The sequence below is a fragment of the Puma concolor genome, chromosome A2 (assembly GCF_028749965.1).
Source record: "Puma concolor isolate L17-30 chromosome A2, mPumCon1.1.hap2, whole genome shotgun sequence".
In the NCBI taxonomy this organism is placed as follows: domain Eukaryota; kingdom Metazoa; phylum Chordata; class Mammalia; order Carnivora; family Felidae; genus Puma; species Puma concolor.
In genome coordinates this window covers 58,740,456-58,766,717 of record NC_141668.1, presented here as the reverse complement: position 1 = coordinate 58,766,717, position 26,262 = coordinate 58,740,456, and the positions used below count along the sequence as shown (strand labels likewise).

Genomic DNA, 26,262 nt, shown 5'->3' with positions numbered 1-26,262 from the left:
GATGAGTCTGGTGAAAGGTTTATGAATTTTATTGATCTTTTCCTAGATCCAGCTCCTGGTTTTCTTGATCTGTATTAATTTGACCCTATTAAATCTCTTGTTTAAAATATTATGTTATTGTCATGCATGCTCTGGGACTTTCTTCAGTGGTCTCTTCAGGACTGAGTTTCTTACTCATTCTCAAAATTACCATAAGCACTACAATTTATAGGAAGCTTTCCAAATCCTCTTTCATCTCTTCCCTGATGGTGAAATCTTCACACTTCAGTTCCCTTAATTTTCCTTTGCTACCTATGTTATTTCCATGTAAACACTGCCTCTGTCTAATAATGAAATTTACTCAGTGTCAGGATTTGCATTGTATATTTGTTGGTCTCAACAATAGAGATCACAGTATTTTTCTATAATATATCAGTGTCTTTCAGTTTTTTTTAATCTGTGACATACTACACAGTGTGAAATACACATCCCAAAAACAAACAAAAATTCATAACAATTTTATCATGTATATTAGTTTCTTTACTATTCTGTTTATTTTATTATAAAGTGCTGGTTACAACACAGCAGATTTATATCATATCCATTTTGCAAAACACTATAGAGGATTATCATGCAAAGTTTATGAAATGAATATTTGCCAGAGAAATGCGCTGAGAACTTTATGATATGAATCATTTTTGGACTAAATAATGTAATATCAAGAGGAGTGTAATGATTAATTACATGATGATGATGTTTCCCTACTTCAGATACTGTGTTGCTCCACAGTAAAACACTGATAAACAAGAGAGCAGCAAGTTACTTTGCTGTGATAGTTGGTAAGGGATAAGTAGGTAACTTATGGATTTTGAGATTACTACTGGCAGGGATACTTTAAGAACAACTTTTTTTTTTTTTTTTCAACGTTTATTTATTTTTGGGACAGAGAGAGACAGAGCATGAACGGGGGAGGGGCAGAGAGAGAGGGAGACACAGAATCGGAAACAGGCTCCAGGCTCTGAGCCATCAGCCCAGAGCCCGACGCGGGGCTCGAACTCACGGAGTGTGAGATCGTGACCTGGCTGAAGTCGGACGCCTAACCGACTGCGCCACCCAGGCGCCCCACTGGCAGGGATACTTTAAATACGTTTTAAAAATATGTTTATTAAATAATACTTTTGAAGGGAGATAATGTTAACAGCTGGTTAGATTTATATGGTAGTAATAGATCACATTGGTCACTATATGCAAAATACCATTGTAAGTATCTGTATATCTTAGTGATTCCATACAGTAACCTTGAAATACATCTCATTGTTTTTCAGTAGTTTTCTGACAGGGGAACAGTCACAGAGAGGTCAGTAATTTTTCTTAGTTCTCCTTTTATTTACATGATGAATGTAATGTCAGGTTGGAAGTTTAGTGCCAGGTTTGAAGACAGTGAGTTTTATTTCAGGACCTGGCCTTTCAATCCCTGTGTTTTATACATAAATAAATGGTATATGGTATCATTGAAAAAGGCAGTTTTACTAAAGTTATATCACCATGTTGATTCATCCTAACAAAATAATGAATTATAAAAATTAAATTGTACCAATTACAATTTAACTTCAGTCTAATGACGAATAGCATTCAAAATATTTTAGAAATAACATATGAGCTTGGATTAGTCTTCATAAGTCCAGCTAGTACAGACATTTTCCTTTGAAAACAAATTATTTAAAACCACAAATTAATGTATTCTTTCTACATCTAAATAATTAAACATTTCTTTAAATAAACATTCCAGAAATAAAACAAAAATTTAAGTTGGACTTTCCAAATATATTTGCCACAATCAAATATAAGAGCTAATTTCTTGATCAGTAACAATTCTGAGAAACTGTACATGTAAAATTAGTGCCAAAATATGACTTTGCTGTCACTGTACAAGAAAATGTTATTTTTAAAATCTAATACATTTTTAGGAAATTAGAATAGCTTGTGGATTCATAGGAATTAATAAACATACTTTATATGTGTTTATTCCACATAGAAGCTATTTTACTTTTTAGATTTATAATGTTCATTTGTAGTATAGTTATAAGAAAAAAATTATGAATATTTCTCTAGCTTTTGGAAAACGTTCCTTAAAGACACACGCATTATGTTTCCATTACTATTACATATATATACATGTAAAATAATTTCCATCTCGATGTATTACTAGGATAATGTTTGTCTTTCTTGAGGAATTAATATGCTTACTTATTGCAAGGAAAAAACTGTATATTTTTCCTTTAGCTCTCAATGCTAGAACTAAGCTATTCAATTTGTTCAACTGAAGTAGCTATCCTTAGCCTACATACAATTTTCCTTATTTGTTTATTTGGCTTCTTATATCAGATATTGTATTTTTAAAAAATTGATTTTAATGTTTTTATTTATTTTTGAAAGAGAGAGAGAGACAGAGAGAGAGACAGAGACAGAGTGCAAGCATGGGTAGGGGCAGAGAGAGAGACACACACAGAATCCGAAACAGGCTCTAGACTCTGAGCTGTCAGCACAGAGCCTGACACAGGGCTCAAACTCTTGAACTGTGAGATCATGACCTGAGCCAAAATCCGATGCTTAACCGACTGAGCCACCCAGGTGCCCCGATATTGTACTTTTTTTTTAATTAAAAAGCAATCCATATTAATCATAGAAAAATATATAAGTCAATAAAATAGATAAAACTATAGTTTCTGTGTTGGCACCATAAGTATATTATTCACTTTTTGATGTCTTTTAACATCAAATTTGAATCTCCCATGTCATATTATTGGTTAGATAATCATTCAGCATACAGCTATAGCATAATTCACTTATAGTACTCTAATGTTGGACATTTAAAATATTTCCAGTGTCTGCTATTAAAATAATTTTGTGGCAAACATTATAAAAGTTCTGTCTTTGAACAAATTGCTTATTATTTCTACAGGATAGATTTCTAGCATTCTGGTTCAGACTCTACTCTATAAGACTTGTTTCACTATTCACCTCCAACTTCAATAATTGAAAATGTCTATTATCTGTGGACACTAATCTATCTTGGGTAACTTTATTTTTTTTTTAATTTGCCTGTTCAATTTATGCCATTTCTTGAGAAAATTTTCAAATTCCTTAAAGGTGGCATCACATAAGTAACTAAATGACAAGATTACCATTGCTATTTTCTCAACAACAGGAAAAGAAACCTTGAAATATTGGTTATATACGACATTTCTTGAGTGTGCAAATGCTGATGGTGAAATATTCCTAAAGATAATTACCAGAGTTCAAATATTTTATAATGTATAAAAGTATAAAATTTTATACTTTAAAATACTGCAAAAATGCTTTCTATGTTTCTTTTATGTCTTGATATTATGCTAGTTTTGACTCTGAGGCTCTATTAAACAAATTTTCTGCCTTCGTGATAACTATTCTATTTGTGAAAACATATGCAGTAAATACAAATAGAAGGCATGTCTGTTTATGCATTCATTTGTTTATTTTTTAAAATCTTTACCCATTTTATTCCCCAAAGATTTGATATGGCCATAGAATATTAGGTGACTAAGATGATAACGTTTTAAAGTTTTTAAAGTGCTTTAGACTTATGAGCAAGGAGTGAAGGCTAGAGTATGGAGGGAAGTCTTGGGAGAGAAAATGGGTTCACAGTACCTTCGGAACAGTAGGTAGGTGGAGAGGGGAGAATCAAACAGGTAAGGTGAGGGGCTCCTGGGTGGCTCAGTCCGCTGAGCGTCTGACTTCAGCTCCGGTCATGATCTTACCGTTCCTGAGTTCGAGCCCCACATTGGGCTTTGTGCTGACAGCTTGGAGTCTTTTTCAGATTCTGTGTCTCCCTCTCTTTGTCTGCCCCTCCCCCACTTGTGCTCTGTCTCTCTCAAAAAATAAACAAACATAAAAAAAAAAAAAAACTTTTAAAAAGGCAAGGTGGTACGGAGTGAGCATCTTAAGGATCTTAAGGTGGAGGACTTACTTTTGACCGTATTGGAGGAAACTGTTGCTAGATAAGGTAGTACCAGACTCAGTTTGCAAGAAGTCACTTTTCTCTTGAAGCCTGGTATAAGAAGAGGACCAAAGAAGTCAGTGCCGTGCATTTCCATGTGTGAGATTAACATTAAACAAGGAAAGCTTTAGAGAGAGATCTTGGTGATCTATGCAGATCTGGATGAAAGAAAAGAATGGAAAAGCAGAGAGTTTAACCTAATTGCTTTGGTAAGAAGAAACATTCAGAGAACTTATAAACGGATCCAAGTTCACACAGCTAGTAAACAACAGAGGTAGAATTCGAGCTCCAGTCTTTCTGACACCAAAATGTGTGGGTACTAGTGTAGTACTGTAGATTTCACTAGAAATGGAAAAATGATAAAACCAATTGACATTAAGATGTTGAGAAGAAAGTTGATGAGTTGTGTTTTGATTGTACTGATGAAAGAGGAATATGACGTAAAAAGTAAAATTGAAGATCAACTGAAATTTCAGAATTAGAGTTTTCTTGGAGTCACACAGAAAACTTAGTAAGTTTGGGCATTTTGAGCCATTTTGAGGAGAAATGTGTGTGTGTGTGAGAGAGAGAGAAGCAGACAGGGCCAGAGAGAAGCAGACGAGAGAGAGAGAGAGAGAGAGAGAGAGAGAGAGAGAGAGAGAGAGACTGAGAGACATAGGGAGAATATGCATATGAATGTTTGGACAGTGAGAGAAGTGAGCGGGCTTAGGGAAGTGCGAGGGCTTTTCCCAGGGCAGGAAAGATGGTAGTGAGTTGGAGAATTCAAGGAGGAAGAGCTCTGTGCTACAGGAGGCAAGAAGAGAAATGCAAGTGTGGGTGTTTCAAGGATAGGTATTGGAAACATCATAATACCTTTCACTTGTTCGTAAGTAAACCATATAATCCAGAGGCGGCAAATGAGTAAAGCCTAGAGATGAATGATATGAGAACACAGGAAAATATTCCACCAGCAAGGGGAATGGAGATGCTGGCACATGAGGGAAGTCCATGACAGTCAGGTCTCTTTTCTCCCTTAATGTGCAGATTCTAGAGGGAGAACGAAAAGCCCCAAATCAGGAAGTTTATGTGTACAGAGAACTTTTGAGTTAAAAATAATCTCAGTATGCTAAAGGTTGAAACTTCAGGTTGACTAGAAGGAAATGTTTTGAAACTTGTTGGTAGAAATTGTATTAAAATGTGTGGTCAAAAAAGTTGTATATGTTTCATTTACAATTAGAAGGAAATTAAAGGTGGGTAAGGGGGGTTGCATAGGAGTTTGGAGATTGAGGTGGGTGATCAGTGAGACATCTTGCTCTGACCCTGGATATGATCTGCCTTTCTGCTACTTCACAGAATGAAGGCTGCAAAGGGTGGGAAGGATTGGGAAGGTCAGTTCTTAAGTATTGCCATACTTCTCAGAGTTCCATTAGCAGTCTTCTAATTTAAGCTATTGCAAGGAAAGAGGCAGTTTTCAAAGGTGCCCTCTTTTGATTTTGCTGAATGAGATGGTAGCAGAGGGAAATGAGAGCTGACTTTTATTCAGCACTTACTCTGGGCCAGAAATTGTTCTCACTCAGGGCACAAGAGGCCATCTTTGCTTTCCAGGAGCTCAGTATCTCAAAATCTCTAGGAGATTTTGCTGTTAACCTTATCCCCAGAAGGCAAGCATTTTTTAAGTCTTCCTATTAACAAGCTCCTTCCGGAATGTTTTCGACTTTCAAAATTGACCCCTTTCTTAAAGTAATAAAAATCAATAAAAATTCACATCCCTTGTTCTAGGTTTTCCCTCTTCCCTTTGTTGTCAAAATTCAAATCTATTCCATCATTACATATACGATTGAATTCAGAATAACACTTACTGAGCATCTATTCTGCTTAATTATTCTGCTAGGTTATGATGTTACAGAAATGTATATCATCTGATTTAACTCATTTTTCTCTTCCTTATCATTATTCTCATAGGACACCAGGGACTTACAAATCCCTAAATCTATGGCTTTTTCTTAGTTTTTTTTTTTCTTTATCTTTTGTGGCTTTTGTCTCCACTCACCAACTCTTACTCTTTCTCCTTTAAAGCTTAATTTTAATGCTACTCTTCCATTCATCTGCTTCCCCTCTGTTTCCTTACTGCATCCTTTCTGCATGCAGCCCATGGAAACATGGGATTTCTCAAGTTCAGTTGTCTCCTTCTCTCTGCATGTTGTTTTTCGTTGTTTTAATTTTCCCATGTTTTCATTATCATCAGCCTATTAAAGGCTTTAATTCTAGTTCTTATTCAGTCTTATCAGTAGGTACCTCTGACAGCAGGGTTTAACTCAACTTTCTCATTCATAAAATGAACAGACTGATCAGGACCATTTTCATTTTTACCTTTAAATTTATGGTCAAAATCTACATCTCTAATTCTCAACCTCTCCATAGGCTCCAGGCTGACATTCCCAAGATGTTCTGCCATTATTGTCACCTCCCAGGTTTAAAAGTTGACCCTCACTAGGCCCCCTGGGTAGTTGATCTCTGACTCTTGATTTTGGCTCAGGTCATTATTTCACAGTTTGTGAGATCAAGCCCGTAATGGGGCTCTGCATTGGACTCTGCACTGATCACACATACCCTGCTTGAGATTCTTTCTCTCCTTCTCTCTCTGCCCCTCCCCCACACATGCACAAGCTCTCTTTTTCTCTCTCTCAAAATAAATAAACTTAAAAAAAAAAGTTGACCCTCACACCTTCCACTTCAAGACATGCTTCTACTCCTGATTTCCTCAATTCTGCTAAAACCTCTGCTCTAATCACACAGGGTTGACTGTGAGATTCATCTTGGCTTTGTCTTTTGTCTCCTTTTTTCCAGTCCATCACCAAGTGAAGACCTTTCCCTACCACCTCACTCTTTTTTAGATATATATTTTTCCTCCCATAATACCTAATATACAACTTGGCACAAAGCAAGTGCTCAGTTAATAATAGTTAAAAGGTGTGTCTCATTCTTCGCCTCTTGTCCTATGCTATTAGTTCTCCTTCAGAAATGTCCAGTCATAATTAAAACCAATTAAATGAGAATCAGCAACATTCTCTTTTTTTCCATTCCTAGCTCAAGTACAACATTTAAACCACCTGAAATAGAATAAACTGGTAAGAAAAACAATGCTGTTCTTTGAGCCCTGATAGAACATAAATTCCGTGAAAATCTGTTCAAACCACAACTCTAATTAAAGGTTTTAGCTGCCAAATAATATGTTCTGGTTAAAGCCAAGTTAGTATTATGGAGTGTTTCAGGAATAACAGCACAGGCTTTATACTTTGCTGTTGATTTTCTCATGGGAAACTCATGTAAAGGAGAGTGATACCTCCCTGTTGACTTTAACTTTTAGAAATGCAAAGCATGCTGAAATTGTACATAATTCTCTTCTAAAGAAAAGGAAATAGCATTTCAATGGTTTTCCTCAGTGTCTTATTGAGTTATGGTGGGGCACAATTATGTCTGTTAAATTGATTTACCAGATGGAACGTTACATTTTATATTCATCTGATTAAGTTGTAGGAGACTGGAATTGTATCTCATACCATGAAGATCATATATAAAAGCAAAATTATTTTAATTAACTACATTTTGAAACTGGCTAATTAGATGTTTAAACCGTTTTTTTTCTCTCTCCTCTAACTTACATTGCACTAAAAAAGGGAAATTGTGTTGAGGAATGGGCCTTATGATACAGTTGTTTTTTGGCTTAATAATCTAATATCTCAAATGGAATCTGTGAAGGAAAAAACAGTAAAATGTTCCCACTTGAGTGCATTTTGGAAAGTGCTTGCTTATCATGGCTATTTAATATGTACAAAGTATTCTTAGCATTTCAGGGTTAAAATAAATGACCTTTAGCTTACACCCTTATGGATCTTTAACAGAAAAAATAAAGAAAAAAAGCTCTATTTTTGTCTCTTTTTTCTCCTTTCTATCTTTTCACAAATAAAATATATATTAATAAAACTTTTACCTTTTATAGAAAATTAAATATGATAAAATAGTAAATATTAATTTTAATTATTGTCCTAGTATTTTGCTAACTGATGAGCATATATCTTAATAGTTTTCTTTAATATCTGACTTCTTACCTAAAAATAATGCAATAAAAACATAGCACAGTAAAACCTGATCTAATCGGAACCAGTATTTAAGAATATGCTACTTGCAAAACAATGCCAACCTTGGAATTCATTGGACTGCTGTATTGGCTTCCTATGGCTCCTGTAATAAATTACTACAAACTTAGTACCTTAAAACACACATATTTATGATCCTTCTGTACTGGAGGTCAGAAGTCCAAAATGGGTCTCTCTGGGCTAAAATTGAGGTGTCAGCAGAGCCGTGTTCCTTTCTAGAGGCTCTAGGGGCATTTTCATCTCCTTGATGTTTCCAGCTTCTGGGGGCTGCCTGCATTCTCTGGCTCGTGGCCCACTTCCCTCTTCGAAGCCAGCAGTGACTAGTTGAGTCTTGAACTGCATTGCTCTGGCACTCACTCTTTTGCCTCTCTTTTTAGTATTTTCAAAAGACACTTGTGATTATCCTGGGCCCACCTGGACAATCCAGGATAATCTCCTTCTCTTTAAATGAGCTAATTAGCAACCATAAATCCATCTGCAACCTTAATTATTTTTTCACCATATAAAGTAACAGTCACACGTTCTGGAGAGTAAGACATAGATATCTCAGTTGCCTTATTCTGCCTACCACAACTAATTTAGAGTTTTTATTAGGATGATGATTGCTATAGAATCCTTTCACTTAGTACTTCTTCGCCAGTTTATTTGAAGTTTGAGATCTATTTATCTAGATAGTTATCTAGAGAAAGTTGGCTAATAGAAGGTGTTTAACTGAAGATCTGTCTAGAGAAGGACTCTGAGGTGACCTTAATAAATCCAGAGGCAAATGTTGCCTTTTACATCAGTCTGAGATAGATATTTGTGTTTTCTTATAAATATGTATTACAAAGAAAATCTAGAATAAAGATAATGAAGCTGTGAATTCCATTGAGGCAGAAGTGAATTACTGAGAACATTCCAAAACATAAAGTTTACAAAAGCAAAATTTGCAAAGGAAAATAATAACAAGATCTGCCCAAATGACTTGGAAGGTTTTGAAACGGAAGAAGAAGAACAGGGGTAAGGTAGCTAGAGTTTGAGCCAGGTGAAGGACAAACTCCTGTTGTTTAGATATCAGTGCTGACCCTTTGTTATTGGTGCTGTTTATCCATGGCACCTGGTTGGGTGGCAGGGGTTTTGAAGGGCCAAATGTTCCTAATGGTTGCACTGAAAGACTCAAAATTATAGTGAAGCAGATAACAGTTACAAGTAGTAGTAATTAAACACTAAACAATATAAATGTGCATGGCAAGATTGACCAGAAAGCCACTTAAACTAAACCGTACATTGTGATTGCCTGAGGAGACTAGTGGAACCACCTTCTACATAGTGAGCTAATCCAGAAAACTGGGGAACAGGTTGTCCTCTATCTTATTGTAGAGTCTTCTGTCATCGCTTGCTCTTAAACCTTCCCTTCCTCAATATGCAGTCTGTTGCAGTTCAATACCCATTTAGTTCAATGCCCATTCCAGTGGTTGACCATTCTCTGACTCCAGCATAATTTTGGCCAGTCAACTCTCTGTCTTTTTAAATTTTAAATCTAGTGTTCCTACCCTCCTACTTAAGACTCATGTAATAACTTCTTTTTTTAATTAATTAATTAATTTAAGTAATTTCTACACTCAAGGTGGGGCTCAAACTCAGGATCCTGAGATCGGGAGTTGGATGCTCTACTGACTGAGCCAACCAGGTGCCCCCGTGATACTTCTTCTATCATCCTGAAGGCTAAAATCCTTACATGGTATTCACAAACTTTCTCTTCCCTTCTCCCCTCCTGACGTAGCCTTCTCTGTAACCTTTCTCCACTCCACCCTCTCATACCACTTGTGTGAGCAGTCCCAAACAAGTTACAGTCCCAGAAGAACTCTCTGCTTTACACTCACATAAGCCATTCATACCTGATTTTCCAAATAGTCCTTGCTCTTCCTCCACTGTATGCTTGGATAGTTCATACTTCTCTGTAAATGCTTAGCTAATACATACTTACCCTTTGTTAAGCTTTACTTGGTGCCTTTTTATCACCCACAAAGCTACGCTAAATACACACTACATTCCTTATTCTGAATATATTTGCCAAAATAAATCTGGACATATCTTCATGAATATATGTCTATATTAAAATTAAGATTCTCTGAGAAATCTTTGAGGATAATACCTATAGCTTGTTTGCTATTGTATTCAGAGAGCTTATAATAGGCACCGAATAAATTTCTCTTATATGAATAAATAAATGTATAGAGTAATATTGGGAACTAGTATACATCTAGTATACATTTCTTTAGGTATTTAAAAATATAGGAAGATTCTTTATGAAGTAATTTTTAAGAACTTAGTTCACAGTAATATTTTGTGGGAATAAGATTGAGTATGCTTTTGGAGAGTTGTAAACTGGGCAAGTCAGAAGAAAACAAAGGAAACAAAGTAGCAAGCTAGACAGCGATTTTATAGTTTTATGGGAATGAACTGAAAATTTTTAAATAAACATAAGATAAAAAAAAGTTTTTAAAAGTTTAAAGCCATATATTTGAAGAAAGTAAGGTTTACAGCATTTAAGATTAGACAGTGGATTTCACTATATTTACTGGATATCATTCTCTTTAATACTTATGAACTCTTTAAAGTCAGGAGAATGTCACATTTGCAGGCAAGAAAATTGAGGCATAGAGACATTGACTAATATTTTACCCAAATCATACCACAGTGGCAGAATCAAGACTGGGAATCAGTGCCAGACTCTTATTAATATGACCAAGTAAGGTTCATGCTGAGAGCACAAATAAGGTTAGATTTATGGTGATATCCAGAGAGTTATTAGGTGATAGGTGTTAATTTTCTGGACCATACAATCCTGACTGTATGCTTGTTTTCTGGGAGAAATTGTGTCCCTATCAAATACTGGGCTGTCCCTATGCAGATCTCACCCATTCAGATGGCCCTCACTCTGTCATGAAATCAATTCACATCTATGTTTATTATTTTTTTTTATTTATTTTTTTTTTAATTTTTTTTTAATGTTTATTTATTTTTGAGACAGAGAGAGACAGAGCATGAACAGGGGAGGGTCAGAGAGAGAGGGAGACACAGAATCTGAAGCAGGCTCCAGGCTCTGAGCTGTCAGCACAGAGCCTGACGCGGGGCTCGAACTCACAGACCGTGAGATCATGACCTGAGCCGAAGTCGGACGCTTAACCGACTGAGCCACCCAGGCGCCCCTCACATCTATGTTTATACCTATAGCTCTTATGAAGTATCTGGGTAGAAAGTGTTAAAAAGTTTTACATCACAAATAAAACTATTCTTCATGACATTTCTATTTGAAAGAGTATATAAAGGATACATCTAATAAGGGAAGTAAATAAAACTGTAAAGTACATCATGGTATAATTTCTTTCATGCATAGACAGGAATTCGTTCATTCCTGAAATATTATTAGCATGATTAAGTAATGTATTCTGAATTTTTATTTATAAGTGTGGAATTTTAGAACTAAAGAGGACTTTTATTTTAAAAAGATATAAATATGTCTATAAATTCAGATAACCCCCAAGGTAGCATATTATTTAAGTTGTAAAATACTAGTTAGAAGTAAGACTTTATTATAAACTTTTAGGCTGTGGGTTAAAACATACATTTTATTTTTTTTTTTAATTTTTTTTTTCAACGTTTTTTATTTATTTTTGGGACAGAGAGAGACAGAGCATGAACGGGGGAGGGGCAGAGAGAGAGGGAGACACAGAATCGGAAACAGGCTCCAGGCTCCGAGCCATCAGCCCAGAGCCCGACGCGGGGCTCGAACTCACGGACCGCGAGATCGTGACCTGGCTGAAGTCGGACGCTTAACCGACTGCGCCACCCAGGCACCCCAAAACATACATTTTAGAGGGACGCCTGAGTTGCTCAGTTAGTTGAGCATCCAACTTCAGCTCAGGTCATGATCTCACTGCTCATGGGTTCGAGCCCTGCGTCGGGCTCTGTGCCAATAGCTCAGAGCCTAGAGCCTGCTTTGGATTTTGTGTCTCCCTCTCTCTGCCCTTTCCCTGCTTGTGTGCTCTCTCTCTCTCTCTCTCTCTCTCAAAAATACGTGTTAAAAAATGTCTTAATAGGGGCGCCTGGGTGGCGCAGTCGGTTAAGCGTCCGACTTCAGCCAGGTCACGATCTCGCGGTCCGGGAGTTCGAGCCCCGCGTCAGGCCCTGGGCTGATGGCTCAGAGCCTGGAGCCTGCTTCCGATTCTGTGTCTCCCTCTCTCTCTGCCCCTCCCCCGTTCATGCTCTGTCTCTCTCTGTCCTAAAAATAAATAAACGTTGGGAAAAAAAAAATTAAAAAAAAAAATGTCTTAATAGATTTTAGAAACTGGATTGAAGAAGACTGAATATGCCCTTAATCTAGTTTATTTCAATGAAGTGATAATTCAACATTTTACTGTATTTTCAAAGTATGGATTTTCAGAATTTGTCCTTATTTAGGTAAATATCTTATACTTAAAATATTAAAATGTATAAAAGGAAGTATTCTAGATACATGTCTAGATAAATATGAAGGTATTCTAGACTTAGGGGATATGATTTCCTGGAATCCAAAACATGTTATTTTTCGTGCTTGCCAGAAAAATGAAATTCCTTCTGCATTCCACATCTGATCTATAAGACTTCTTGCCATAACACTGAACATCAAGAAATTTTTAGGAATTAGAAAAGTTGAAGTTCATCTACTTTGCTTCTCAACAACATTTGAAACCCAACCTTTAATTAAGTTTCCTTTCGTGCTTGAATATGTGTAAGCATGCATTTATTCATTTAGCAACTGCTTATTGAGACTTACCATGAGTCTGTGTAGTTGCTAAGTACTGAGAATAGACACAAAATTATGACATCTACTGTTCTGAGCACTATGTGTGGTGGAGTAATTTCAGTGAAACAGCGAAGGTTAGAGCCATATTGCAGTGGTTTGAGGTTAGGAAGTGGTGGTGGCAAGTTCAAGGCTACTTAAAAAAAAAAGCTTGACTGTGAATTAAAGTATAACTACAGATAGTAGCTAATAATTTATATCTTAGGAGGGCTTATTTTTGTTTGAATGGGAAAGATGCACACTTGTCTGCTAAGAAGAAAGAAAGAGAGTTTGAAGATATACATCAAATATCCTCTCTTAGTATTGCATAATTTAGCTAAATTTTGCTTGATATTTTTTTGAAGCCTTATTTTGCATTTAGTATCCCTTTCTCAATGTGTTAGCATACTCAGTATTCATTCCTTGAATTTGCCAGCACCTTCCCCTGGACAAGGTTGTTTTCTCCATATAGAATTGTACTTTCCTCCCAGGTCGGCCTGTCAGTATCTCACTCAGCCCCCAGGATTTCCTCCTCTGTGCCTTACAGCCACAACCTGCTTATACTTATAGCATGGCATTGATCACAGTCTGTCATTCATTTTTGTTAGACCTTGAGTACCTAGGAGAAAAAGGCTTTCTACTTTATTGATGAGGCAGTTGCCTCAGTGTTTAACACACACTTTTTCACATTCATTGATTCATTCATTTATTCAATAAATAACTTACAGATTTAGTCTATGTAGTAGGTATTGCATAAGTACTGAATAAGCAATGGAAACATAACTGTACCCATTCCCAGCCCTCATGGAACTTGCAGCCTATGTTATCAGTATTGCTACTCAATAGAATCTTAATTAAATGACATTAAACAATGGAACCAAGTAAATAGAAAGTTTTCATTTTAACTATAAAAAAGTGATGAAATATTGTATAAATTATAATTTGTTTTTGTCCAGAATCATATTGTTTGATTAAAGTATCTTATCTTATTCCTTAAAAATGGGAATTTGTATTTTAAATGTCCTAAAAATTCAAGGAAAATTGTTATTTTCTCCTTTGTTTGTCCTAGTATTTTTTTTTCTTAAATCTAGCATTGAGTAGCAAGTTTTGTGTTCATTTATTCATTCATTTCCACTAAGTGCTAACGAAGCCAGGTAAGCACCAGGCACTCAGAAGAAACACTGGTGTAAAAAAGGGTACAGTATTCAGTACAGAGTACTGCTCTTAGATAGAAGAAGAAACTGAGTGTCTTGTCCTGGGCCTTTGAGTTTTAGAATGCCTGCTCTGGCTGACAATATGAAGCATCTATTAGTGCTATGGGAAAATGCCCATTCAGGGCTAACAACCTCCCCATCCTGGACCACATTCCTGTTACCAGGACCTCCATATGTTTTTCCAACTTCTCTGAGCTGCTTCGTAGGACTTAATAATACTCTTTGCCCCCTATGCCCATTGATAATTTTTATAATAATAAGGTTGTTGTTGCTTTCGTCCTTTTTTAAAAAAAAATGTCTATTTATTTTTGAGAGAGAGACAGAGACAGAACACAAATGGGGAGGGGCAAAGAGAGAGAGGGAGATGCAGAATCCGAAGCAGGCTCCAGGCTGCATGCTGTCAGCACAGAGCCCGACGCAGGGCTCAAACTTAGGAGCCGTGAGATCATGATCTGAACTGAAGTCGGACGCTTAACAGACTGAGCCACCAGGCGCCCCAGTGTTGTTATTTTCAATTGTGAGGAACCTAAGAATTAAATTCCTGTTTCCACTGATGGAAGGAAATACTCACAAGTGCGTTCACAAGTAGGTTCACAATAATGCGTGCCACTGGTGCAGTCTTTCCAAGCAACACTGTAGATCACCTAAACATCCAGTTATCAAATGTTTAAACAAAACATTGCATACTGACATGTGAATGTGACTACATAACATATGGTACACCCTTATAATGTGTTTTTAAAAGAATACATAGCTACTTGGGGAAAGATTGATAATAGATTTTTGAGTGAAAAACAGAACAAATGGAATTATTTTAAAGAATATATAATTGCCTGTGAAAAGACTTGTAATGCATTATTAAGTGAACAAACAGTATGCCATCATAAATATAATTTGATTCTCATTTTCAAATATTTTTATATACAAAACACAAAAGAAACATATTAGCAGGCAAAACTCAATTTGCCCCATTTCTAAAAATATTGAACATGTATGAGCTATATAATCAGAAGACAGCAATAAATGTTGTTATAAAATAAACACTTCACAAGACCACACTGCAAATTGACTAATGTGCATAACATATACCAATATGCTTTTTGAAAGAGAATAATCCTTTTTAATAAACAGATATATTTGGTATATTCCCAATAAGAAGATGGATAGATGTTGACAATAATATTTCTGAATCAAAAAGAATAGTATTATAATTTCTTCAGGGAATTGCATTCATAAATTACCGTAAGTGTGGCTAGTTATTAGAAGTTAAAATTACCAAAGAAATGATTTTTTTAAAACTCATATGAATGAATTATATATCATTAAATGGTTACAGTTAGAAAGAGTTAGATTAGAAACTTTGCTCCTGACATAAAAATGTACAAAATGTGACTCATAACATTAAAAATCTGTATTATTTGAGCCAAAAATATAAGTTGTGTTAGATTTGTAGTATTATTCTGAATGCTGACTTTGCAAATACATAGCCTTTGTCTAATTATGAAAAGTTTTAATTAGAGTAACCTAGATCTTCAGATAAACTAGATTAGAGAATTTTCTATGTCCCCAAAGTATCTTTTCATAATTGGAATGATTACTTAATTGAACAGTTCACATGGAATGGATTCCTACACTGCTACCCTGAAAGGGAGAAGTGACTCAGGCAGGAAACCTAATCTTCCTAAAGGACATTCAGAAGAGAGTGAATGAATGATAGCTTTTATGTCCTTGGTTCCAAGTGACAGAGTATTAGAATATGGCAGCTCCTAAGGTAGCCCTGTGGGTGGGAGAGAGCAAGAGAAATCCAGCAGAGAGAGAGGCTGGGTGAACAAGTACACAGATCTAGTACAGCAGGGAAGAGTGACAATGCCAGGGAAGGAATCTGAAGTTGGCAACAGAAGTCTCACCTTCACTTGTGATTTCAGTGCTAAACATGCAGTGCAGGTAAAATTGTTGAATATCTCAAATATTCATTAGTATAAAGACATATATTAATCTAGTACTAAATTTTGATTGATAATTATTATCTAAATAGTATTGTTTTTTAAACATTTATTTATTTGGAGAGAGAGGGTGTGCACAAGTGGGGGACAGAGGGGGGGGGGAGAGAGAGAATCTCAAGCAGTCTCTGTGCTGTCATTGCAAAGCCCCATGAGATCATGACCTGAACTGAAATCAAGAGTTGGGTGCTTAACCGGCTGAACCACCCAGGCTCTCTTAATTAATGGTATTATTGGCCATTACTCAATGGAAATTTCTTCCTTTTATCCTTATGATCATTTCAAATGAGAATGAAGAACATCTGTATACCATGATACGTGGTATTGAATTTTTGTCTAAATTATTGGTGTAAAGAATGTTCATAATTTAGGATTAAAAGGGAATAAGGACAAAGTGCACACAGTAAGCATCATTCTTAGATGGTGATGTATTTAAGACAGAAACTAAATAAAGTAGAAATTATAGGGGCGCCGGGGTGGCTCAGTCGGTTGAGCGTCCGGGTTCAGCTCAGGTCATGATCTCACGGTCCATGAGTTCGAGCCCTCCTGCATCAGGCTCTGTGCTGACAGCTCAGAGTCTGCAGCCTGCTTCAGATTCTGTGTCTCCCTCTCTCTCTGCCCCTCCCCCACTCACACTTTTTTCTCTCTCTCTCCCCCCCTCTTTTTCTCTCTCTAAAAAGTAAAATAAACACTAAAAAATGAAAAAAAAAAAGAAATTATAAACAGGTAAGTAAAAATATTGAAAAAAATATGTAGTCAATTACCAACAAAAAATTGATTTTATTTTATTTATTTTTTTTAAATCTTTATTCATTTTTGAGAGAGAGACAGCACAAGCAGGGGAGGGGCAGAGAGAGAGGGAGACACAGAATCTGAAGCAGGCTCCAGGCTCTGAGTTGTCAGCACAGAGCCTGATGCGTGGCTCGAACTCACCAGCCGTGAGATCATGACCTGAGCCAAAGTTGGATACCCAACTGACTGAGCCGCCCAGGTGCCCCCCAAAAAAGTGGATTTAAATATACTGAGTAAAAGATCAGAAAAGGGATAATTACTATTTTTGTTATTTTTATAGGTAACATTGCAATAGGCAAAGGCAGTAAACCAGTTGTAGCTCTCTCTCCTTCTACTTTTTTATTTTAAGTTTCTCTTAGTCTTACATATAGACTACATTAAACATTCATTTATTCAACATCTGTCAGTTGAACAACTTTTTTTGTGACAGCCAGCCAGTTGAGCTATGTACTCTATTCCACCCCTTTAATCATCCACCATGATGTACGGTAGGCATCATTACTACTCTGTAGTAGATACTAAAATGATTCACGGAGATCAGAGAACTCACCCATGGTTGCAATTGGTACATGAAAAGTTAGCAGTAAAATCTGAGTCTGATCTTTTTCTGTTTGAGACCTCTTCGCTTCTGCAAAAAATACTTTCCATGTCTGTATGTGTGTGTAAGTGTGCAAAAATGACACCCTCACACTCACATAAAACAAGCTGTAGTGAAATGACAAGTCTGGGCTTTGTCAGTTACTATTGGAATCCTGATTTTTTAACCTGTGCTTCTGCTACCTAGCTTTACTCTTTCTTTCCCGTTGTTTGTTCTCAAACCCTGCCACCCCTAAATTCATTCCACACCATGTATGAAAAGAAAGATTTGAAATACATTTAACTTATGAAGCATCTTGCACATGTTTTCTGTTTCATTTTGTTCCCTTTTTAATTTCTTTTAAGTGAAAAGAATAAAAGGTTTTAGGTCTGTCCTCTTTATTTTAATATTGATTGTTTTCATTTAAATAATGATAATCAATTTTTCATGCAAGGTTTTCTTCTCAGCAGACACATGCATTCAGATGGGCACACACACTAAAAAGCTTGCCTTCTGTTTCTGTGATTAATTGAGATGTAGAGAGTGATGGGTATGGGGTAAAAATAGAAAGGCAATTAGTGCAACTAGGCATGAAATACATTGAGATACAAGCAGAATGTCTCCCCAGTTAGTGATCTCTTTCTGGGCTCTTGAGGATTAGCATCCCATTAGCAAGTCACTGGAATGGAAATCTTCAGCCTTTGGGGAGACCAGAGCATTAAAAATGGAATTAACTCTAACTGCAAACTGAGTCAGCACAATAGATCATTAATTCTATGCCTTGGGTATATATCATGCTGAGCTTTGGTGTGTGGGCTTCTGAAATATGAGGAGTGAGCTTATAAAGCATTGCAGTGACTAAATGATGGTTATCTATCATTTCATCCTTCATCCTCACCACTGAGATACTAATGTCTTTGGTGACTCTGGTGACTCAAAACGAGTATTGAAATACAGATGAAAGTTTTTACTAGAACTAGTGCATATGGACCTTTATTTAGAAAAGTTTTACGTTGTGTATATTTTGTAATATTTGTTTTTAAGAGAGAGAGAGCATGTGGACACACATGTGCACACGTGCACAAGTTGGGGAGAGGCAGAGAGGTGGGGGGGGAGGGACAGAGGATCTGAAGTAAGGTCGAACTCTCAAACCATTAGATCATGATCTGGGGCCAAAGTTGGACACTTAACCAATAAGCCACCCAGGACACCCCAGTGTATTGTATATTTTGAAAAAATAAATTTATGTCGCACTTACTGAATATCAGTGATTCCTAGTTTTTAAAAAGCTATGTCCTTGGGGCGCCTGGGTGGCTCAGTCAGTTAAGCTTCTGACTTCAGCTCAGGTCATGATCTGAAGGTTCGGTTCTTGAGTATGAGCCTCACAAGCCCCAGGAGCCTCATCAGGCTCTCTGCTGTCGACATGGAGCCTGCTTTGGATTCTAAGTCTCCCTCTCTCTCTGCCCCTCCCCAACTGGTGCTCTCTGTCTCTCTCTCTCTCTCTCTCTCTCTCTCTCTCTCTCTCTCTCTGTCTCTCTGTCTCAAAAAAATAAACTATAAAAAAAAAAACTAAAAAACTAAAAACTATGTCCTCAGCTGATAAAGATAAAAATATCACAATGCTTCAAGTAGTATCCTACCAAAAATTGAGAATTACATCTTTCTACATGAAGTTGACTTGTTTTGCTTTCTATAGAAATACCAGTGATATTAAAAATGTTTTGAAATAAATTTCTAAGTATAAAAATATACTGAACACTTGATTATTTTCAAGTGATGTATAGTACTCCCTGATTTCTAATGATCTTTTCTTACTCTTCCACATCCTCTTTGAGAATGTCTAACAGATAGTATTATCTCCTTTGATCATCGCAGTGTAGCATAGTCATTAACAACTGCCATTTACAGATTCTTACCCCAGGGTTTCTCACACTTGGCAGTATAGACATTTGAGTCCAGACAACTCTTCATTCTGGGATCTGTCCTGTACATTGTAGGATGTTTAGCAGCATCTCTGGCTTCTACCCACTAGATTCCCAACAGCTGTACTCCATACTGACCATCAAAAATATCTCCACACATTACCGATTGTCCCATGGTGTTAACATCTTCCCTGACTGAGAAGCACTGGTTTATCCTTTACTGAGCATGATTTAATTTAATTCTACAAAAACTTGGCAGAGTACGTGGGACTTGGTTAATCAGAGTCTTGGTAGGAAACGGAACATTCACAATATTGGTCATAGACTTTTATGAAAGGAGTACTTTACAACTGCTTAGGGATGTTGAGGCACCCAGAAAATAGCAGCGAGAAACGATTCCCACCCCTAGGGTTGAAAAAGCAAGGAGAGTAAATAATGTTTCTGGAGTTCTGGGAAAGCTGGAACCATGGAGCAGAAGCCTCTCGAGGGAGATGAAATCAGAAAGAAACAAAACTCTAGCCAGTGATGCAACACTGAGGCAGAGAGAACAGAGGATACCCTGGCCCCTCCCTCCTCCTTAATCCTTTATCACTAACCAGTCCTACCCAGAGATGAGCCCAAAGGAAATAAAACCAGCAAAGGACTAGAGTGAGGCAACCCCAGTACTCAGCCTTATGGGCTCAGACAAAGATGTAAAATGGAGTCTATTGGGGCACATGGAGGGGAAAAAAAAACTGTCCCCATTTTAACATGAAAAACTGAGGTTTAAAGATACAAAGTAATTCACCCAAAGCCAAGGTACTCCATGCCCTACTAGTAATCTATAGCTGATTTGCATAAATGAACTGACATTCAGAGACTAGGAATTATTCAAGGTTATTGATTTTAGTAGCTGATAGCTACAAGACCAGAACCCAGTTCTCATTCCTAGTCTGGTGTTCACTTTTTTTGTGTCGACCTTTGAAAGAAATTTTAGAACGGTATATCCAGCCCACTCTGAAACAAACATAGGAATTAAAGCTATGTGCTGACCTGACAAATCATTTTCTTTTCCCTGAAAAGCTTACGGAATTCTAGGTTTCATGTAGAATGTTTAAATGGCCTGTGCTGTTTTTCCAAGCTTTTTGGCACATTTTAGTCTTGATTGCAGAAACTCGGCCCCAACTGGTTCAGTGTGTTAGGAGAGAGAAGGGGGCTGGACTGAAAATCAGGAGAGTGGGGACCCAGTGCTGACTGGGTCATTCCTGCCGTCCTTGGCAGTAGTAGCAGTAATGAAAGTTCCATAAACCTTTCCTTCCCTTGCATTCATCTAGATCTTCACAGTTATTTTCAGGTATCTAATCAGGTGGCCATAGCTCTAAAATAAAGGAAGTATTAGATTTTTATGTTTCAGAAATGAAGAGCCAGGCTCAGAGAGTACTGGAGTCTTACTGAATATCCCATAGCTGGGACGTGGACTTCACCTCTTCTCACTGAAAACATAGTGCATTTCCTACTCCATCCTTTAAAGTGATTAATCAATTGATAGTCTTCCTCTGGAGAGCCAGTCAATCGGTAGCATTTTATACTTAGATTTCATCATCAAGGCATGTCTAGATCAAAGTCTGAGAATCTGTAATTTTTTGTCTTCAGGTTATAAGCAAGGCCACAGTGGAAAGCAATAAGAGTTAGTACATAGAGATTCCTCATTTCTTCCTTTCTAGGTTTCAGATGAATATATTTATTAACTTACAGCTTTTTAGAGACAACAATTGGTGTTTTAAAGGAATTTAAAAATAAACATGTACAGGGAAACATATCTAAGTGAATTAATACAGTTTTATTTTCTCCCTTTAATCCTGGTTGAATCAGATGCTAGTAATTCAAATTCAGACTTCTCCACTAAGATAAAGCGGATTGACAACTCCTGGAAGGTCTGGAAGAACCTTAATCCTTTACCCAAACTGTTTACCTTCTTTGCCTCAAGGTGGGGGCCCCAGGAAATAGTACATATCAGGGCTCCGGCACTGAGCTTCTTGCTCTCAGTCCTGCTCTCTGCCTACCCCCTTTTTCATTTTCTACTTTTGCAATACTTTCAAGCCACCCATCTCTACCTTTTCAGGGTTTTCGGCCATAAAATCAGGTGTATAACACAAAAAAAAATTAACTTGTTTTATTTTTGTAACTGGATATTTCTTTCAAGTTCCTATTTCACCAAGCTCATTCCAAGTAAAGCTAAAATGTAGGGGTTCTTCATCCAACGTCAAGCTGCAGAGAAGGGAAACAGAAAACAAAAAGACAAAATGAACATGCAGATATTTGAAGTCTAAACATAAAAACAAATCAATAATAAAGAGTGATAAGAAAGAAAAGATTGTTAAGTTTTACTTTGACACACTTTGCAGTCAGGCAAAAATATAAAATTCCTTCAAAGAAAACATTTCACTCACCGAAAACTCTAGCTGCATGATACCATCATATCTAACGCAGATGATTAGTAATGCTTTGGGAAAAGGTTTATAATTGTTATCATGTTCATATACAAGGAAGGGTGGAGCAGAAATATTTTGGTATTTAGAAGAATAGACTTGATCTAGATTATCTAGGTATAGATCATGGTGTCATCCCTTTTTACCTCTGAGACCTTGGGCAAGTTACTTACCCTCTCTGTGTTCGTTGCCTCATTAATCTAATCAAGGTATAAATAGAATCTGTCCCATATAGATTTTTTCTCATGGTTAAACAAGTTAATATTAATAAGGTGTTTACAACAGTAGTGAACATGGGAATCACTACATGAATGTTAGTTGTCGTTGGAAACACTCTTTTCATAACTGTCATCATCAACGTCATCACCATTTTCGTTACCATCACTGACTTGTACTACATAGGGGCTCAATCCAGTGTTCCCATTCTTCTAGAGTATAATTACGTAGAAGCCTAATACATAATTACTAAATTAGAGAACATCACTACCTAGAATAGTTTAACCAAAGAAATACTAATGTATGTATACTAATGTATAATGTGCATTTGTACTTTGGAACATATAACCTAACTCGGAACTTTCAAATCTAAGGCTTGGCCACCCTTTCTTTCTATTTGATTGTATACTAAATGTGTAGAAAGTTTTATTCATAATGATTCTTCTTGGTTTGGTGTTAATATACCAAATATATTTTCTCAGGGTATCAGGTTAGAAACTACCAACAAAGAAATATTCCAGGAATCAGAATTAGACATAAATTATATGCTACAGAGGTGTCTTCTTATTACCAGAAGTCAGGCCAGAGTCTCTAAAAATCACATCAGGGTACTGTTTTTGTGGTATTGCGTTTCACCCTTGGGAGAATTAAAAGAGCTGACAATGACGTATAATAAATCTTACTCTGACCCAAACATATTTAATGATCAAACCTCCCAGCAATCCCAATTCTGTCAGATAAAATAAGTAGAAAACTTTATATTTTTACTCTTTTTTCACTTCATATTTAGAGAAGTAGGAAAACATTTTGCACATTTCATAAAAATAATTACTATATTTGTCTGTTTCATTCATTTAGAGTTAATGCCTTATTTTACATGGTTGGAATTTTAATTTGAGATGAGAAGGAACCAAGAAAAGGGTGAGCCGTTTTTTATACACAGGAGCAGCTGGCTCTCTATTTTTTAATTTTTATCTATTTTCTTTGTCTCAATCCCCAGCCTCTGAGCCCAACTTGAAGGTGCGGTCCAGGTTAAAACAGAAAGTGGCAGAGAGGAGAAGCAGCCCCTTACTCAGGCGGAAGGATGGAAATGTTGTCACTTCATTCAAGAAGCGAATGTTTGAGGTGACAGGTAATTGAGGACTGGGCAGACATACACTAAAAAATGCTGGTAGGAGGAATGAAAATAAATAGTTTAGAATAAACATGGCTGTTGCATATTAAAGTTATTTTGAGGAGAAACATTTCTTGAAAGGAAATTATATTGAAAACTCACAAGTAGTTCAGTAAACCCTGCCATGCATTCACCAACTGTGTTAAATAGGAAATGAATGAAAAACAGAACTATGTGTCAATCTAGGCGTAACTAGGGAATGCCAAAGCTCACCTTAATCTTTTCAGAAACAGGCAGTCCGTTTTAGGAATGCCAACTAGAAGAATATAACTTTTAATGAAATTTGATCAGAAATGAGCAGAGGGAGGTCCAAGAAGAACACTTCCCCCATACTCAGACATGAATGTACAAAATGCATCTGGGAAAATTAAACTATGTGGAACAGCAAAACCTTGACTTTTCAACAAATTTACAGAACTCATAAATGACTTTATGTGTTTACTAGTGAACTGGGACTTATGGCAGGAGGGGGATATATTGCCTTTTAGGAAGGGAAAGAAACTGTCATTTTCACTAGTCTCAAATGGAAGAGTTCTTATTTTTTTAGCTGCCTGGTTAGTGGTGGGGTGAACAGGTTAGGAAATTCAACCTGATGTCTTACAAAGCTTTCTAGTCCCAGTTGTACCTGGTCTGAAATTAGAGAGGACCTAGGGATATGAGAACCAAAAAGGCTAGCCAAAGTAATAGTATGGACTACTGTTTACTGAGTACCTACTTGGAGCTATGCATTGTATCTGGTCATTTCCTTCAGTTGCATCAATAAAGAAGTGGTCATTTGCAACCATTTTTTTCCATGGTTATACCAATCTAGTCAGTTGCTATTATTCCTCTAAGATCAGATCTTATCCTTAGCAGGTAAGGATAATAATTTTTAAAAATGACTTGTCTGTATCTCCTGTGGCCATCATAGTGTGCAGTTTGGGGAGACGATAGGGCAAAGGTGGTGGAGGTGAAAAATACAGAATACTAATGTGACTTGGTAGTTTGGCAGGTTATTTAGGAAAAAAAAGATGCATCATCTCCTATGCAATCCTGATAGATTAATATGTGTATCCAAATAAAGTATTATTGGAAACTTTTTCCTTGACAGATAAGACCTGTTAAATAAATAAATAGTAAAGTTTATACTTATTTTTAATATCAAATATCATCACTAATTTGGACAATTCTAAATTCGGCGCTATAGACTTTCTTTTTCAGAATGCATATTTGTACTTACGTAAATAAAAATCTTAATTAAGTTTTTATAATAGAGGAACTTAGTGGGTTTGGGGTGTTGGGGAGTGAATCTGTTTTCATGAATGTAAAGAAGATGAAAATATCATTGTCTAATGCAAGTAGATATGAGTGATTTTTCTAATTGGAGAGAATATGCTACCTCATAACAGGAAAACCTGAAGAAACAAGAAAAACATATACATTGCTTTGCTCTTTTTGTTTGTTTTCGCTTTAGAATCTGATTCTCTAAGGTAATATTTATATAACCCAAAGTTCTTTTCTATTTACGATCTTTTCTTCATTGTAACTTTCCCCCCACAGTAACTTGCCATATTGCAGCAGAGTTTTGCTCAATACCAATCTGGATAATGATTAATTCTAACTTAAAGGGGTTATGATTTGCTGGAGTTTTGCTCAAGTTTCTTTCATTCTTTTTTTTTTTTAAATGCCATATTTCTCCCTCCCTAATTTTGTGAGATAATGACTGCCCCTTTCATCTGAGGAAATAATGTGTTTTCAAAGAGAGACTTGTATGTTTTTTAGACACACATTTCTGCTCAGTGAGCTAGGACTTGTGGACACTTTGGCAGATTTTTTTTAAACTAGTATGCTGTACTTATTCTAAATGTCTTTGGGGGATCTGGACTACCAGACAGACAGCTGTAGTCACCTGTACTCCTCCCCCTTCTTCTGCCAGCTTTCATGTAACTGGGATGAGCTGTGTTTGGAACTTAATACTAATTACTTTTACTATCTAGGCAGAGACTTCATAGCATCATAGCAGTTAAATTGGCGTTGCTGTTCTCACATCTGTACATCTGTCTTCCCCATGACACAGGTTCAAGTGCATGCTGTTTCCAAACCTATGCCCCCTTTCCTCCCAATAATTGACATGGGAATGACTTGCCATCTCCCTCTTTTTTAAATTCCAGAGTTTTCTGCCCCTTTTCCACCAAAGCTATGTTATTTTAAAATTCTAAGCCTTGGCACATCCCCATGCCTGCGATGCCTTCTCCTCCACTCCCTTCTTCTCCATTGCCTGCATATCATGAACCACTTCTCTTCAAGCACCAGGTGCAATATCACTTATTTTCTGAGACTTTCTCAGTGATCCCAAAAAATCAGTTGCTGCCTCCCCTTCCAGAGCTCATCCAGTACAGTGTTGTAGAATCCTGTAGCGGCATTTGTTTGCTGCCTTGAGTTCTAGTGCTCATGGCAGTGATTTCTAAATAAGGAAATACTTCGGTCTGAATATCACACACAAGATATAAATAATATAGGTTTAAAATGACAAGGCAGATATAAGAAAATAACTTTTTGGTTTTTGTTTTTAAAGACAGGATATGAAAATGAGACATTAATGAGAAAACAGTAGTCACACAAGGAAGGACAAGAATTAGGAGTCTAGGGGAGACGAAGCTCCTTGAAGTATTTTTTTAATGTGTGTTTTTCTCATTAAAAGAACAGCAAAGGGGTGCCTGGGTGGCTCAGTCAGTTGAGCGACCGACTTCGGCTCAGGTCATGATCTCACAGTTCGTGAGTTTGAGCTCCGCTTCGGGCTCTGTGCTGACAGCTCAGAGCCTGCAACCTGCTTCAAATTCTGTGTCTCCCTCTCTCTCTGCCCCTCCCCTGCTCATACTCTGCCTCTCTCTGTCTCTCAAAAATAAATGTTAAAAAAATTAAAAACAAAAAACAGCAAATAAGAAAGAATCAAAGATAAAGAGCA

The 26,262-nt window shown here is 36.7% G+C and overlaps 1 protein-coding gene across 13 annotated transcripts in view; it reads left to right on the top strand.

Moving 5' to 3' along the window:
* HDAC9 (histone deacetylase 9) overlaps window positions 1–26,262 on the top strand; it is a 708,604-nt gene that overhangs the window by 512,251 nt on the left and 170,091 nt on the right. For 7 of the 13 annotated variants that reach the window (XR_015246442.1, XM_086694833.1, XM_086694805.1 and 4 more), the window contains exon 8: window positions 23,145–23,276. The exons of the other annotated variants lie outside the window; for them this stretch is intronic. Coding sequence is in view for 6 of the 7 variants with exons in the window: in XM_086694833.1 (XP_086550959.1) it covers window positions 23,145–23,276 (132 nt within the window). In the remaining variant the exon portion in view is untranslated. The remainder of the gene's footprint in view (window positions 1–23,144; window positions 23,277–26,262) is intronic. 13 annotated transcript variants of the gene reach the window in all.